Source organism: Arachis hypogaea, chromosome 15 (genome assembly GCF_003086295.3).
Source record: "Arachis hypogaea cultivar Tifrunner chromosome 15, arahy.Tifrunner.gnm2.J5K5, whole genome shotgun sequence".
NCBI lineage: Eukaryota > Viridiplantae > Streptophyta > Magnoliopsida > Fabales > Fabaceae > Arachis > Arachis hypogaea.
This window is the reverse complement of record NC_092050.1, coordinates 29,822,787-29,840,872: the sequence shown is the minus strand read 5'-3', so window position 1 is coordinate 29,840,872 and position 18,086 is coordinate 29,822,787. Positions and strand designations below refer to the sequence as shown.

General features: G+C 27.7%; 1 protein-coding gene and 1 long non-coding RNA gene across 2 annotated transcripts; both read left to right on the top strand.

Moving 5' to 3' along the window:
- Positions 1-7,107: 7,107 nt before the first annotated feature.
- LOC112750091 (uncharacterized) lies at positions 7,108-9,777 on the top strand. The gene is made up of 5 exons (XM_025798626.3): positions 7,108-7,371; positions 7,503-7,801; positions 7,909-8,037; positions 8,153-8,353; positions 9,480-9,777. The coding sequence occupies exons 2-4, from the start codon at positions 7,517-7,519 to the stop codon at positions 8,342-8,344; spliced, it is 606 nt and encodes a 201-aa protein (XP_025654411.1). The 5' UTR covers positions 7,108-7,371; positions 7,503-7,516; the 3' UTR covers positions 8,345-8,353; positions 9,480-9,777.
- Positions 9,778-11,414: 1,637 nt separating this feature from the next.
- On the top strand, positions 11,415-14,929 carry LOC140179643 (uncharacterized). Its single transcript, XR_011873352.1, has 2 exons — positions 11,415-11,905; positions 12,011-14,929. It is a non-coding gene; the product is annotated as an uncharacterized lncRNA (long non-coding RNA).
- The last annotated feature ends 3,157 nt before the right edge of the window (positions 14,930-18,086 follow it).

Below are 18,086 nucleotides of genomic sequence, written 5' to 3'. Positions count from 1 at the left end.
GCTTTGTTTTAGCTACAGCTGCCACAAGTGCTTAAACATTTGATAGTTTTTGTGTGCAATAGCTATTTCAATAGTTTTATCTTGTAAAGTTGTAAACAATGGTTTGGCTGCTTGATGAATTTTGTGTGCAATAGCTATTTCAATGAAAAACTTGTTTTACTACTTTAACTTATAAAAAATAATTTAACTTCAACCTAAAGGCTGCTCAATGTGATCGCTGATCAGTTTGAAATTTACATATATGCTGCTGTTTAGTATTTTTGTAATCTATATATTATTTGATTAGCTGAGTAGTTGTAAGGTCAAGTCTTGTTCTGTTTCCTTTTTTAGCTAAATTGTGTCTTCCATTTAAATATGGTAATTAACAAATTATCCACTATTAATTATATAATCCACTCTTGAAAGGCCCAACAATGGTAGAATTTAATTGAAGATTCAACTGATGAAGGATAGGATCAGGCAGAGTAGATATTGGTACAAATCAGAATGTTCTGTGCTTGCATTTGTTTTTGGCTCTTCCTGAGATTGCATATGCATGCATAGATAGATACTCCTTTAATTTAAGCCATTAGTAATTGTAATTATTTAATTTAAAACATTAATTTACGGGCATGTGATTCATCTACTACTAAATAATATGTATGGGTAGATTGGGGCGAGAAGTAAGCCATGTATGTTAATGGAAATTAACCTGAAAGTGGTTCATAAAGCTAAGCTACACATTGCACGTGTGCAGGGGTGGACATCTGGGAGCGAGTGGAGGCCTCTCCCCCTAACCTGAAGGTGGTTCGTAAAGTTAAGCTACACATTGCACGTGTGCAGGGATGGACATACGAGCGAGTGGAGGCCTCTCCCCTCCCCCCGCTTTTAATAGTAATAAGTTATTAAGTAGGTATTAATTTTTTAAAAAAATTATTTAGTATTTAGTCTAATATAAATAAAAAGTTCAGTCTAACCTAAATATTAATGATTTATAATATCTAAAAAGTAAGTAACAATATAAAAAAAATCTGAAAATATATTATTACTAATATTTTTTAATTAAACAAAATAAAATATGAATTTCTTGCTAATTGTCTTTTAATTATATTGAAAAAAATTGCTAAAAAATTTGACACATGTCCTATTATTGATGAATTGTTTGATATGAAGAATTGATCACTTCGTTAATAAAAAGTACATACATATTTTTTGTACTTTAAAATATATTCTCTATCGGTATATTTTTGTAATATATTTTATATTATATAATTTTTTACATAATTTTTTAATATTATATATATTATTGACCCCATAATAATATTTATGGATCTGTCCCTGCACGTGTGCCTCCACAACTTTGATGAACTATACACATTACAGACATGCACTGCATAACTTTGCATTTATGTTCATTATATATTATATGTGTGTTTGTGCCTTATTGATTTAGTTTAAGGGGGAAGTCCATTTGAATTAAGTGTAATTAAAAAATCTGGGTACCTCATCACTGCATTGTAGTCTCCCCATTTAGTTAGAGGTCAGTATTTGTTTAGATATAAAAGCACATGGATTTTTATGTTTAAATTTTCATATAGAAATGAGTGTTTTTGAGTCTTTGCTAGTTGCCACTTAGTAATAAATTTTATTGTTTTTCATGGTATCTCTAAGTGCTAGTCATTTCAGTTAATTGGATATCTTTTTGACATTAGAATTTTACTGCATGCAGATCTATAATTTAGACAGTATAAATTTTACAATTCTCTTGCAGTTTCATTTAAGTTCTATGATTTGGACAGCACAGACTTTATAGAATGCCAAGAGGTAGCTATTATTTTTATTTGATGCTTCAGGATGTAAGTAAGCTATTTTTTTATGGAGGAAGAGGTTGATAGATTCAGTCAAGAGAGTTTCTTGCCAAATTCTTCAACTCTCATTATACTTGAATTCATGTTAGTGGTCAAAACATAAGTGTGGAGCCAATTGAATTATTGCAATTGTGAAAAATGTGATGCTGTAGTGATTTTTTTATTTGAATTTTGGCAGATTGTTGATATTGGCAAAACTCTGTCGTTGTTCATGGAGCTTCAAACCTTAGGTGACAGGACGTGAAGAAGTTGGCATTTGATCACATTCAGCACAACTAATACAGTGTTTACTGTTTGTTTCCATTCATCACCAAGGATTTTATTTTCTCCTTCATATTTTGTGATTGTGCAACTGTTTTAAAATTCTGATCTTAGGCATAAAAATAGTTTTTAGTGTTATCAGGATCATGAAAGTATCTTTATCGTCTCAATATGAACAAGACCAAGTAGCAAAGGTATAATTTGATTCAGAGGCGATGAGTGTAATTTTCAAGTGTCAGCTCATTAATGATTTGATTTTCTAATGTAATAGTATAGTTTTAAAATAATTATGTTATGATGAAGAGATTTTATACATCTCAATAATAAAAACTAAGCTTCATTGATATATGTGCAGGTTACTTGTGGTAGTAGCTGAGGTAATCAATGGATACGTTGTCTTTTGTCTTTTCTTTTTATATGTTTGTATTATTCGATCATATATTTTGAAACCAAGGCTTTCTACTTATGATCCTTCATATAGTAATATATTAACTAAATTCTTTTTAATCTTGAATTTGCAGATGTTGTGCTAGATATTTGCACCGACTTACCAGCATGGCCAGGGAGACAGAAGGAAAAAGAAGAAAAAAGAAACAAGAACTCACAATGCTCAGCTGCATGCTACTATCTAAGTGGCTGCAATGACTGCTTCATCTGCATCAAATAAGGATGAGAGGATGGCTAAGACTGACATGGTTAGGGCCTCTGCAGCCACATTGGTGGCCATGCCCAAAAATTAACATATATCGGGTTATAAAAAAGGACCGAACTTAATTGAAATTGCCAAATTGGCTTTTACTTTTAACTTAGATTCAAACTTACACTTGAGCAATGCGTGAAAAATTAAAATTATTTTTTTATATATAATTTTTTAATAATTAAGATGATAATCAATAGGATTTTTTTATTTTATAATTAATTATAAAAACTTATGATTCTTAAAATAAAAAAATATATCATAATAAATACTGTAGTATAGTACAATGATAATAATATAATAAAAAAATAATTTTGTAAATTTATATTTTTTATATATATACAAATAGAAATATTTGATTAAATAAAAATTTTTTATTTTTAAAATATAATGATAATTATATATTGAAAACTAATTCAGTCAATTTATACTTTTATAAATATTAAATTATTTATTTAAGTAGAATTTTTTAATAAAATATAGAAAGTGTCTGTATTTTTTTATTTGATAAATAACTTAGATTTAAACTAGTAATTGATCTAACATGTAAATACAAAATAATATATTTATTGATACTTAAACAAAGTTTGACCTATCATTTTTACTTTACTAACAATATTTCTTATAATTAAATAAGAAAAAGAGAAACACGTTAGGGAAAGATCATTTCTACCGAGTACTTTTTTTTACCCTCTTTAATTTGGACTTTCGAAAGTTTTTATGTAAAAAATATATACATATGCAAAATACTAGAAAAAAAGTATGCCAATCATAACAAAAGATTTTCGCAAATTATCTTACTAAATGTAGCCTTATAATAAAGTAAAAGATAGAAAAAAAATATAGTTAATTGTAAAATTGAAGTGATCAAAATAAATAATTTAAAGCTTTTATGAGAGATGTGGATGAAACCTAATGGTGGAAGAGATTAAAAATTTGTGTGGCTCACACAACTAGGATGGAAATGAGTCAAATTGAGTCAAGTAAGATTAAATTTAAGTTCGGTTCATAAAAATTGAGTTTGGCTTATGGTTCAATTTATTTATAATTGAGCCTATTTAAAAAATTCAAATTCAGCTTAGCAAAAGTTTACTAGCTAATTCGAGTTCACGAGTTGGTATAAATAATAAGAACATAATTTATAATTTGATATAAATAAAAAGTCATGTCTTTATCAATTATAATTTATGTCTTCTATCATAATTATATATGTATATATGTAAATACAATATATATATATATATATATATATATATATATATATATATATATATATATATATATAATCAATTTCACTTACGAGTCAATAAATTGAGTTTACCCAAGTTCAAGCTCAGCTTATTTAATATATGAAATCAAATTCAGACTCAAGCTTAGCTTATAAACTTATGAACTCAGTTTATCGAACTATTAACAAGCTGAACTTGAGTTAACTCACAACTATAGAAGTCAAATATAATACCTAAATTGAAACCTACTAAACTTCAATTTTTCAAAAACTAGAATTGATATTACAAAAAAATCAAAAATAAATTAATTCTCAAATTTTGAGAGGCAAATTAATGCCATAATTTTTAAAATGTATGTTTACAAATATTATTGAAAAATAATTAGATTATTCATTAAAAATATTTATTAATAGTTAACTTTATTAAAAATATATTATTATATAACATAATTTTTTATTCAAATATTTGTAAACATACATTTTATTCAAAATAGTATATATAATAGTATTTTAACAAAATTAATTATTATATAATATTTGAAAAATGCGTAATATTTGCATGTGTTATATATAATTTAAAAAAATATTTTGACAAACTTAATTTGAAAATATTAAACGTATTTCCATGTATATTATATATCACAACTAACGTGAAAACAATAAATGTATAATATCACAATAAAAATTTGAAAAAACAAAAAAATTAATATTTCTATGTATTATATATAATATTTTAAATAAATTTTATTTTTATAAATATTTTAATAAAAAATTATATTATATAATAATATATTTCACAAAATAATTAGTTAATAAATTTTAAATATAATAATCTAATTATTTGTTAAGTAATATAAAATAAATTTTAATTATTTTATATTTTTATGTTGTGATTTAAAATATTATTTTAATATAATTTTTTAATATTATAAAAATTTTCTTAAATAATAATTAATCCTAATGAATAAAAAATATTTATATTTTTTTGTATTTATCTATTTTATATTTTTTGAAACAAAAAATTTTACTTTTATATAATAAAATATGTAATAATTTTCTTTATATATATATATTTATTAGTTTTTTATATATTAAATAATTATAATAATATAATAACATTAAAATCAAATAACATATTAAATTTGTTACCTTAAAACTAAAAAGTTATATATTTTACTCTTAGATTTAACAAAATATATTTTTAATAAATTATATATGAAAAAAATATTTTATAAAAGACATTTATACACCAATTTCTCATATATATATATAAAAGTCTCGAGTTAAAGAATAAAAAATTTAGCCAGAAAATTAAAAAAATATTTGAAAATAAAAAAAATAAAAATGATCTTATTATAACTATATAATTATAAATATTACATATATGAAACTATAAATGTTAAATTTAAAAAATAGTTTTAAATTATTATCTACTTAATATTACAACAAAATAAATATGAATAAGAAAGATTAGAAGAGAGAGTCATGAGGTAGCATATATATTAGAGTTTAAAGAATAAAAAAATATATATTAATTCTATATCAGTCACTATTAGATACACATATATGATACATATACGTAGTTGGTACATATTATTTATTCAGTTTTTTATTTAAAATAAAAAATAATATTTTCATGCATTATATATACTATTTTAAATAAACTATATTCATATTTGATAAAAAATTATATTATATAATAATATTTTTAACAAAAATAGTTAGTTAAGTATTAAATATAATAATCTAATTATTTATTAAGTAATATAAAATAAAATTTAATTATTTTATAATTTTATATTGTAGTTTAAAATATCATTTTATATAATTTTTAAATATTATAGAAAAATTTTTGCATAATAATTAATTTTAATGAATAAAAAATATTTATATGTTTTATATTTTTAATTACATAAGTGTGATTAGTTTAGGTCTTACTAATATAAGTAAATATATAATGTGATAGGTATGTATTTAGAATTATATTATTTATTCCGTTTTCCTAAAAAAATAAAAAAAATAAAAAAGTTAATATTTTCATGTATTATATATAATATTTTATATAAATAAATTATATTTTTAAAATATTTTGATAAAAAATTATATTATATAATAATATCTTTAACAAAAGTAGTTAGTTAATAATTTTTGAATATAATAATCTAATTATTTGTTAAGTAATATAAAATAAAATTTTAATTATTTTATATTTTTATGTTACAGTTTAAAATATTATTTTAATATAATTTTTTGATATTATAAATTTTTTTGCATAATAATTAATCTTAATGAATAAAAAACTCATATATTTTGTATTTAATTATTTAAAAAATAAAATATTATGTTACTATTTAAAATATTGTGTATTAAAGTATTGTATTTAAAGTATTTAATTATGTACTAGAATATTCTGTATTTAAAATATTTATCAGAGTCCATCAATGTTCTTCTTTTATGTTAACCTTTGATTTTTATTTAATATAATCTAATGGTCTATATAAATGTGGCATATTTAATAAGCATATAATTGTCGTGCTCATTTTAGACATACCCTATATTATATAATCGAGTTCGTTTATGAGTCAATAAGTTGAGCTTACTCAAGCTCAAACTCAACTTATTAATATATGAGCTCAAATTCAGGCTTAAATTTAGTTTACAAATTCAGCTTATCAAACTATTAACGAGTTGAGTTTAAATTAACTCATAACTATTGAAGTCAATGTAATACCTAAATTAAAACCTACTAAATTTTAATTTGTCACAAACTAGAATTGATATTACAAAAAATTCAAGAATACATTAATTTTCAAAATTTTTTTGAGAGACAAATTAATGCTATAATTTTCAAATTCGAATCAACATCCTATAACTCTTTGACAATTAATTTAACTCACAAATAATAACCTAATTAACAAATCTATATACAATTTATAAAAATATTAAATCATATTTATAATTTTGACATAATTTTCTATACAGCACAAGAGAAAATAAAAGTCGTTGCTATCAAATATCCGTTTCTTTAAATATAATTTACTAATAGTTGTAATTTTATATATCTTATCTTATCTTTATCCTTAGTTATAAAGAGCCTTTTAGTTTAGGTGCTTTATGTACAACAATTTTCTAAATTAAATGAAAACTCTGATTCTCTTCTCTCTCCCTAAGATTTTTGTATTAATAAAGATTAAAGATACGAGCGTTTGTTTTCGGTCCACTTCCTCCTGATCAAATTAAAAAAACCGTTTTCTGATAATTGGAACCCTAACCCGAACCAATTCACCGAAAACTCCAAGAGGAGGTTCTGCTACTACGTTGCAATTTGCAAGTTTAAGGTGAATGTTGAGTCCTTCTTCGTCTCTAAATCTTCTGCTTTTATTATTATCATGACTGTGATTGTTGTTATTTTTGTTCGGTTATCTGTATAATATATTCTGATTATTGCGATTGGAAAATGTATGAGTAGAAAAGGGAAATCAGATGGATTTGGATGATTGTATCGTGCAATTGGAGAACGAGAAACAAGAGACTCTGGAGCAGCACGCCAAACGGCCTTGTATCAGAGGCAATACCTCCTCCGAAGAAGAAGAAGAAGAAGGGAAAGTTGTTGAGGATACGGCTGCCTCTGACGAAGAAGAAGAGGAGGAAGAGACAGAAGTTGATACTGATTCCGATTCTGATTCCGAATATGTGCAGTTTACGCCTAGACGTTTAATGACTGATGAAGAAATTCGTGAACATCGGAGGCAGGTTGCTGAAAGCAAGGTACGCCTTCTGATCTCTCACAACACATTTAGTGATTTAACTATTTTGTTCTCGTGTTCTGTGATATAATAATCTTGCTAGTTAGGGTTTCAATTTTGGCTTTCCAGGGATTCGATGTTGACTGGTTTGAAGGCATTCTACCTGGTTCAATTAAGCCCTATACGTTGACCGAAGCAAACCGCCCTCCATTGATAGAATTTTCCAAGCAAGCTTTGAAAGTCTACAATGAGAGCAATGTATATTGGTTCTATAATGATTTTGATTCTAAGTTTAATCTATGTATGGTGATATTATGTGCTTAAATATTCTTCTAATTATATTATGCATGTGGATCTTTGCACTCTTATGCAGAATACAACTTTTATATTTGAGAAGCTTATCAAATCAAATGCTCAATGTGTTGCTGGCACAATGTTCTACATTACTTTTGGGGCGCAATCTGGCAATATACATGGAATCTTTCGTGCTAGGGTATGGAAAAAGATAATGGACGAAGGTTCGCAGGTTATGTCTTGTGAGAAGTATATTGAGGAGCATGTGTGAGTTTGTCAGGTATAAATGTTACATGAGCTTTTTTATTATGGTTTTGTTTGTTTAAACTAGTTAGATATATAGCACATAACCCCAATCGCCTTTGGATCTTAATTTATGCCTAATGGTTTTTCCTTTTAAATATTCTGCCCAAAGTAGACATTGACTAATTCTCTATCTATCATCCATATATTGGTGAATGTTCACATCTATTGACAGAATGTGTTTAGTTTGTATGCCATTAAGACTTATAAATCAATTTTTAGTTGATGTTCCTGGATAATGTATATGATTGTTGACAAATGACAAATTAGAGATGTAATGAATTCAAATATTTCATATTCTTATTGTCCGTACTGAATTTAAGCATTTGTCATTTGTGCCCAACTTCTGATGTTGTTCTTATGGTACTTATTTGAATTGCAATAAAGAATGTGGAGGTGACAAGCATCTCCTTTAGTTTAATTTAATTTAATTATCCCGATTTGTATTTGTTGTGCTTCTGTTCTGATGTTCTGTTTATTTTGGGTTAGCTAGATATACACACAATCCTCCTATCTTTAGTTTTTATGTCTAATCCTTTGTTATTTTGCCTTCTAATTGTTGTTGCAAGATAATTACCAATTGTATGTCATCTACAATTCTATATATGATATATGAGCTGTGACACCTGTTTGCAGATTCTGTGTTTTGATAATATGAAAATGAGGTTTTCTCTATCATTGCATTATTGCTTAATAACAAGGTTTTTATATTTTGATTTTGTGATTCCGAATAATTATTTGAACGGTTGTTAAATCACCTGCATAACTATATTAGTCATATCACCTTTTGTCCTTTTTTAACCATGAAAGTTATTGTTTTTTTGCTTTACCTGTTATTTTTGTAATTCACTGTAGCTTCTTGTGAGGTTCATAAGTTCATTTCTTGTCTCCTTAAGATATCTTCTTCTAATGTTATGATGTTCTTGTTTATAAGAATGTTGACAAATGAGAAATGATAAACATAATTATTTCAAATGTCTCATCCTTGTGGTTTGTATTAGATTTTGCCTTTTGACGTGGTTCCTGTTATTCTGCATTTCAAAATACAGAGAATTTTAAGGTTTCCAGGCATCTCTTCTAATTTAATCTTACGTTGGTTTCAGGAAGCTTGTCCAAGTCAGTTATGTTGCATGCTGACCAACTCAATCTAGTTATGTAAATGTTTGGTCAATTCTATACTAAAATTTTTTTACTCTCTGCACCGCAAATACAAAATTATAGTGTCTTTCAAATAGTGACGAGCTTTTACCAAAAAATGTAGATTTCTATCATAGTGATAAGCCGATTGACAACCCATAGGTATTGTTTTTAAAATTTTCTTGTTAGTTGTTACTATGTTGTTCTGTAATATTTAAAATTGACATGGTTAAACTGTTTAAATTTTTTGAATAATTTTTTAAAGGCATGGGTTCCAATTCTAAAACATTAGAACGTTAGATTGGCATTTAGCCATTTAGCAATAAGACAATGCGAAAGTCGAAACACTTGCTCATTGTCTGAACGTTACTTTTTCTTTCCAGAGAATTTGAATTATCTTTGTAAAGCATATTTCGTCAAATATGATATTTTCTTGCAAGGATAACTTGTATAGTTGTATTATGGTTTCTCTTCTATGTAGTGGTTTTGGGTATGCATTCTAGTTTGAACACTTTTTAAAATAAAAGCATGTCTATTAACTTAGTTATTCCTAACTAAGCGTGAGTAGACAGACACTCTAAAGTAGTGCACATTTTTATAACTCTTTCAAACTTCCAAACCGAAGTTTCGGCTTGAATTTAGTATCTCCATAGTATATTGGTGGATTTTACTGCTCTGGCTATATAGTAATCGTTTGACATTCTGTCAAAAAAAAAAAAAAAGTAATTGTTTGACATTGTTTAATTTCGTTATCATTATTTATAGTCTCATCATATGGTAATACAAAAAAAACAGTTTCTCATCATGGTAAATTCTGAAAAGTTTACTCATGGTCAAATTTTGTTATCAATTTCTAGTTCTCATTATTAAAAGATTTGGAGGCTAACAAAATTAATTACGAAAAAACACATTAATAATTACTCTCCTCTCTCGTTATCACTCTCTTCCTCAGTTCCTTGCTTGGGTTTCTAATTACGTTTTTCAAATCGCACCACGATAAAACCTTAGATGAGTCCTTTGCCATCTATCAAAGCTCAATGCTACTGCTCTATAAGGAGATTTAGAAACAATTTTAATCCGGACATTTATCTGTTGAAAAAGGTTTCCATAAGAACATAATCTTCAGGCACTGCCATAACAGTTTTAGATAGCGAAACCAGGAGCAAACAACATTGGTAAGAAATTCTAGAATTCAAGATTTGTCAATTTGGAGAAACAAACACTATCTTGTGAGAACAAAGAAGCATAAAAAAATGAATGAAATGCAGGGGGAAAGAGACATCATCACTTGCACAATGAGAAGGCACAACTGCTAGCAGGATGATGCAATCTTCGGAATTTCTTTCGGCGCCTTAACAATGATATGCTTATCAACACCATCGAAGCCTTTGACTTGCTTCTTTCTCCCCTTCTGATGCTCTCGACTCATCGCCACTAACAATAAGGCTAGGTTTCAAGCTCCCTTTGTTTATCACACACAAACATATCTTCGATCTTGCTTTTCTCTGGGCCTTCATTCTCTTCCCTTAATACCGCTGCCGGCCACTGCTCCATCGCCATCTGTCGCCTTGCCTTGCCATGCCTCCCTTCCCTTTCCTTCGCTGCTTCGCCATGTCTCGTTCTCTCAATGCTTCACGGTCTACCGTTGCTCCTTCAGTTTTCTCCTCCATCGCCATGTCGCCTCCATAATGCCTTGCTTCCCTTTCCCTTTTTTAACTACTTCGCTGCATCTCTCTCGGTCACTGCTTCGCCTCTGTCACTGCAATCGATTTTTTTATTGACCAAAATGACCGAACGATTTAGTGACTAATATTATTTGATACTAGTTTGGTCGCTAACAGTTAGCTACCGAAATTGGTTGCTATTTTTTTAATTAGCCATCAAGATTTCAGCAACCAACCAATCAATCGCTATTTTGATAATTTCTTGTGGTGGTGCCTTAAATACCTTCACCATGGGCTACGACCTATTTTTCAAAGCCTATTTTATGCTTAATTCGTTTCCAATACACCTAGAAACAAAGATATAATGGAAAAAAATTAATTGACAAATCAAATTAATTTTTTAGAAATATTTTTTAAATTTTACAAAAACTTCTCGGTCAAACTCTCTCATCTTGGGAGGTCGTCGTCTTCTTAATTCTTTGCCTCTCCGTTCGTAGTCTTCTTGATTCTTCTTCTAGCCATATCATCTGCTTGATTCTTCTTGGTGAGTCCCTGGCTGCATACCCTGTTTTGCCTCCTCGTCTAGCCCGAGGGTGCGTTGTTGCTGCCGAACATCTCTTCTGTTCGACTACTCAGCCCTGTTCTCCTAGCCGACGTGAAGCTTGGCCTCACCTCCGCCATCAACTCCATGCAAACGATTTTATTGCTCCCCGGTATTCTCTTCTCCGGTAAGCATTCTTCTACCAGCTCTTCAATGGATCCAAATTGGGAGTCTCTTCTGTGCTTATTTTCTAGGTTTTTGCTGTTTTATGTTCGTTAATTGGATTTTCTAGATTCTTCGGCTCGCCGTATTATCTTCTTGATTTTTCTTGGTGAGTCCCTGGCTGCATACCCCGTTTTCCCCGCGTCGTCGAGCCCGAGGGTGCCGTTGCCGCCGAACATCTTTCTGTTCGACTCAGCCCTGTTCTACTAGCCGTCCTGAACGCTTGGACTTTGCCGTCACTTCTGCCATCAACTCCAGGCAAACGATTCTATTGCTCCCGGTCTTCTCTTCTCAGGTAAGCATTCTTCTACTAGTTCTTTAATGGATTCAAATTGGGAGTCTCTTCTGTGCTTATTTTCTAGGTTTTTGTTGTTTTAAGTTTGTTAATGAAATTTTTAGTCTCTTTTGAGTTTCGAACCTTTTGATTGATTAGCAATTTGTTAATTTAACATTTTCAGCGATTTCTTGGCAATTATAAGATTGATTTTTCTTTTCTCGAGTTGTCGAGGCTGTTAGCTTGTTTGAAAATTATTTAATATGTTTGAAAATTGTTTAACATAAAAAATAAATTCTATTTTTTAGGAAAAAGAATTTATTTTTATTTAAAATTTAATTCTATAATTTAAAATAATTATAATATATTAATAGAACAGAATTTAAATTTAAAAAAAAATAAAGAAAGATAATTAATTTAAAAATTAGATTTTTTTTATTTTGTTTACAAATGAAGAAAAAATAAAAATTAAAATAAAAAAATTAAATAATTTATTTTTAATTATTTAAAAAAATTTAACTTTTGATTGAATTTTAATTCCTAACAATTTAAACAAGTTCATGAATTTTCTCATTTTGAATTGATAGTGCTATTGTATAGCACTTCATTGCATTGTTTATGGTGTTATTTTTTTGTTTTTATAATTTTTACTTTAACCCCCTTTCTCTCCCTTTCTTCCTCTCCTCTCTCTCTCTTTCAGTCCTCTTTCTTTCTCTTTTCTCTGTATCTCCTCTTAAGGGTGTGCATAACCCGATCCGACTCGAAGATCCGGCCCGATCTCGAACACTTTAGGAACTAGTCTAGGGTCGGGTATGGGTTTCAAAAGTAAACCCGATCATTATTTCGAGTCGGGTCTGTGCCATAGCTCGGGTCACCTTAAATGACCCGGTAATCCGGTCATCATACACAATTAATATTTTGTGTTATTAGTGATGAATGATAGCTATTATTATGTGAAATTTAAATATTGTAAATCTTAATATTTTGTGTTATTAGTCATTATATATAAGACTATAAGTTAATGTTTTATGTTTAAAATGCATAAGACTTTAGACTAATGCATAATCTTGTGTTATTTGTATTGATTTAAATATTTGGTGTTATTAGGCAATATTAGTATTGATTATGGTTATACTTTAATTTTAGAGAAGAGATAGTTCTTATTATATTTTTCTAAGTGAATTTTACCATATCAAATAATGGTTGGAGTTTTGGAAATTTGAATATTTTTACATGCTAACTTACAAGAAGGTATCAAGGTAATATAATGTTAACGACCCGGTTTTCACCTAGTATAATCGTGGCCCGAAAGTGTATAGGTTTCATCGGGTTTAGGGTCGGGTTCGAGTCTAACAAATAGGCTCGGTATAATGTTAACGACCCAGTTTCACCCGACCCATGCACACCCTTATCTCCTCTCTCTCCCACCTCTCTTCGTCTCCCCCGTCGCTCTCTTTCCTCTCTCTGTCTCCCTCTCCCCATCTCTTCTCTCTTTATATAATTATCTTATTTTTCATTCATTTGTCGTGACTTTAGAATCCATCTAATATAAATGAAACCATGAACAATGTATGTTCATTTATGAAAGCACATTCAAATTTAGTGAATAAAAATGGTACGAAGGTGGGCCAAGGAGGGAACTGAGAAGAATGCGACCGGAAGATGATACTATTTTTTATTACTTAATGTACTTCATCCACCGACACGTGTGATATTATTTTTTATTTATAATTTTATTAATTGCAATAGTATTGTTTTTAGCATAGTGCTTTGTTGTCTTGGTTTTATTATTTTTTTTTACTCTTTCCGTTCTTAAAGAACATGGAAAAAAAAGCAAACAGTCCATGAGAAACAATCATTTTATTTGGAATTAATCCATGAAATCGTTAAATGAAATGGTGCGTGAAAAAAACGTGACTGAAGATAATTCAAAAAATCCAACTATTTCAAGTCTTTTATAAATTATAACTCGATGGACAAGAGGGAAAGTTTTCTGCTCACATGAAGGTGAGCACAGTGTGCTGCTAGAAGAAAGATCCGGTCACGGCGCTTTTGAACATGAGAATGAGACTAGCGTCAATGTGGGGAGAAGCAGAGTTGAACAGAAGTAGTGGATGTTGACCGGGGAAGCATGGAGAAGCTGTAGTTGGTGAAGGTCCAGGCGTCATCCGAACGTCTTAACAGTGGCCATGAGAAGCGCAGAAAAGATTTCTTGGTAGATTAGGATCTGGGTTGGGATGGGTTCTGTTGGGACTGGGTGGAGAATCCGGGTCGCGTCAGTTTGGCTTGGCCACTGTCCAAACCAAAAAATAGAGTGAAAGGTTTTTTCTGAAAAGATTCCAAAGAATTCTCTCTTCGAAGGCCTTACAAGTACGGAAACAATCAATAGGCCACATCCATCTTTAGTATATCTACACGGAGTGGGCCGGGTTTGTCCGTTTCTCACCATGTCAAAAAAAATGCTCTTTGTCCAATAACTTTTTGTGTGCTTTTATTTTGAATTTGTTGAGTACCTATTCATCCCCTTCTTAGTTGGAGACTACCTTTTATTTCGGGTGTTTTGTCAATTAGTTTTAGCCCTGATAGTGCTTATAAGTTATAACTTATAAGTCATATAAAAAACTCACACTCAAGTGAACTTGGTTCGAGAGCTATCTGTCTTGTAATTTAAAAATAATTTTGTAAAGATTTGGAACAAAGTATCTACTTAAATCTTATATTAATTTTACTAGTTTGTTTACAATTTATATGTAATTGGTTTTAGAAAACTAATAATGCTATGAATTTAAATCTTTTTATGAACTAAGTCTAACTAAATTAAGTAATAAGATTTAGAATAATGTAGCTATATTTTTGTAATGTTAGACCAATTTAATTGAATTTAATTAACAAAAGATATGAATGTATGATATTATTATTAGAAAATATATTCAGTTTTTATTTTTAAAATTTTAGATTTAGAAAAATGTGAAAATCAAATATTAATAATATCTAAGTTGTCTAAGAAACGAACAAGAGAGAAACAATACAGCAAATAAAGTTCATCATATCTATGTTTTTCTATCAAAACAGTTTTCACATTCCAACACAAAATCTAAAATATCGGTTGTAATCTTGTAAAGTTTTTCAAAAACATTTTCATACTAAATTTTTAAAATGGCTTAATTAAACATAATTTGGCGCCTTATTTTCATATTTAAATGAAAATGTCCAAACTTATCATTCTTTTGTTATTCCATATAATTTGAATGTTAAAAAATATTAGTTGTACACTAAAATTTCAAACGGTACTGTTTTATAGATGAACTAGTAAAAATCTCATTGAACAATTCTATTTAACCCATAAAAAGTTTTATAAAAATCACTTTGTTCTGTTGTGTGTTGAGCTGATCCCCCTTCTTCTCCTTTCTTGGTTGTGTTTGTGACTGCTAAATCATAACTTTAGAACATGAATTTATCATGTATCTCTTCTAGCAAAACGATAACTCTGCATTGCTTTTATATACCTTCCCATCTTTATTCATATTTTCAATGTTTAGTTTTAATTTTATTTTATTTTGGGTTTTATAAATTATCACATAGGTATTTATGAGTATATATCATAAAATTTAATTTAAAATTTAATATAAAATTTGTCACTTCAATACTTGATTTCATTTTAATTTAAACTTGAATTATTTTTTAATTATTTTAAAAATTAGGGAAAAAAAAGAATTTTATAAATAATTGAAAAAATAATTTACGGTTAAATTGATTTCAATCTATTTTTCTATCAAATTGATAAGATAATAAATAAATTGAGTAATAAAAACATTGAGTACATCTAATATATTTGAGTATATTTTGATTGATTCTTTACTACAACGTTACAATAACATTACAATGTTTATTTAATAAATTTAATGAATTATACAAGTGGTAATATACTGATCTTTCTGTAACGAACTATAGCACAAATGTCATAGCTTCTTTATCTTTGACTAGAAGTAAAATCAAGGCCATTTATTGGTGAACATAAATCTGGAAATTATTAATGATTTATACCATTTTTACTTCTCTAATTCAATCATTGATTTTCATCACGTATACCAAACAGAAATCAAGGCCAAATTCCACAATTTACAAAATAAAATTGAGCACAAACATGTAGTGAAATTTCTTTTAGGATATTCATGTAATTTTATAGTCTAAATATTTTAAATATGTAAATTAACCTATAAATAAATATAATTTATAGAAAATGTCAGGAAGTTAATATTTTTAGTAATAAGATAGAAAATTATATAGTATTGATGTAAATGTAAGATAAAAAAAAATCTGTGACTAACATTTTTTTTAATTTATATCAACATTACACAATCTACCTATATAAAATGACAAAAATAACTTATAAACATAATTCATTAATTTGGATTTTAACTGAAGGCATTGGTTACACTATTATTTGAAGTTTCAAAATTCCCATCAAATTGATGATATGACCTTTTGGTTTGAGTTTATTTTTAATGAAAATAGTTAGTATAATGTGTTTTTATATTTGAAACAAAAATTATACTTTGGTTAATAATCGATAAAAATGATGTCAATGCTTCATAGTACTATTTTTTGTGTAGTACTATTTCAGTACTCTGGGACCAAAAAGAAAAAATACACCTATATCAAAAATATTTAAGGTAATATTTATAACTGGACATACTGTTAATAGTCAATAAACATTATTTAAAATTTTTAAGTTACAATGTTATGCTATATTAAAAGATTTAAAAGTTTTCTATTCGATTATTAATTTTGGTTTCAATCACTTATTTTGTCTACGGAGACTAATCGAATGACTCACCACACAACTTAACAGAAATAAGAAGTCAAGGAGATTGTGGTAAGTTTAAAACTTTTCTAGTTTTTATATTCTTTTTATACTTTAGTATAATCAAATGTACATGATAATGTCTATAATAAGTGTTAGTCACTTCCAAAACCCAAAAACTTTTCACAAATCGGCTTATGTATCGCTATCCCTATTTAAAAATAGCATCTCAATAAGCGTTATGTATAATCGTTCTTATGGAGCTGATGTGTGTGTCTTTAGTTGTATGAAAGGATGGTACGTTTAATTAGTGTATTTAGGGTTTAGATGTTAATAAAATGGAAAGAGTACATAAAGAGTACACAAAAATAATAAAATTGTAAAAGAATAATAAAAAAAAAAAGAAAAGATGAAGAAATTTTATTGATTGTTAATTGATTAAAAAATGTAAATTATGAAAGTAAAACTAAGTATATATAGAGTATTGATCTATGAAAGATAAAAACAAATAAAGATAAGATAAAGATTAAAATTATAATTAAATATGTATATTTTGTTGTTAAATTTGTGGATCGTAAGACGTTTTTATTGTTGTCATGAGTTAAGATGAAAGAGTAGTTTAATAATATGTATATGTGAGTGAGCATTGGGCTCTTGGGGTGCACACAGTTTAATCTAAACCTACCCATTAATAATTCATCCGGTCCAATTTAATTAGCTAACAAGTTTTCTAGGTCTTATAGTACTTTAACTAATTTTAGTTTTATAATTAAAAGTTCAGTTTCTTGGTTATGAATTTAATAAAAATACATATATTTGAATAACTCTGTTTTACTATGAGTTAACAATTTCGTAACAAAAGGGACAAAAATTAGAAAAAAAATGAGAAAACAAAAATTAAATTTTTATTAGTGGTTAATCACTCTAAATTAACTATAGAGCATTAGTTTATATACACATGTTTAAAATCCAATTAAGCTAATAACTAGAGTATAACTACGTTTATAGTGTTGACTAACATGCTTATTAATACATTAGTTGTTAAATTAATTTATTATTCAAAGAAAA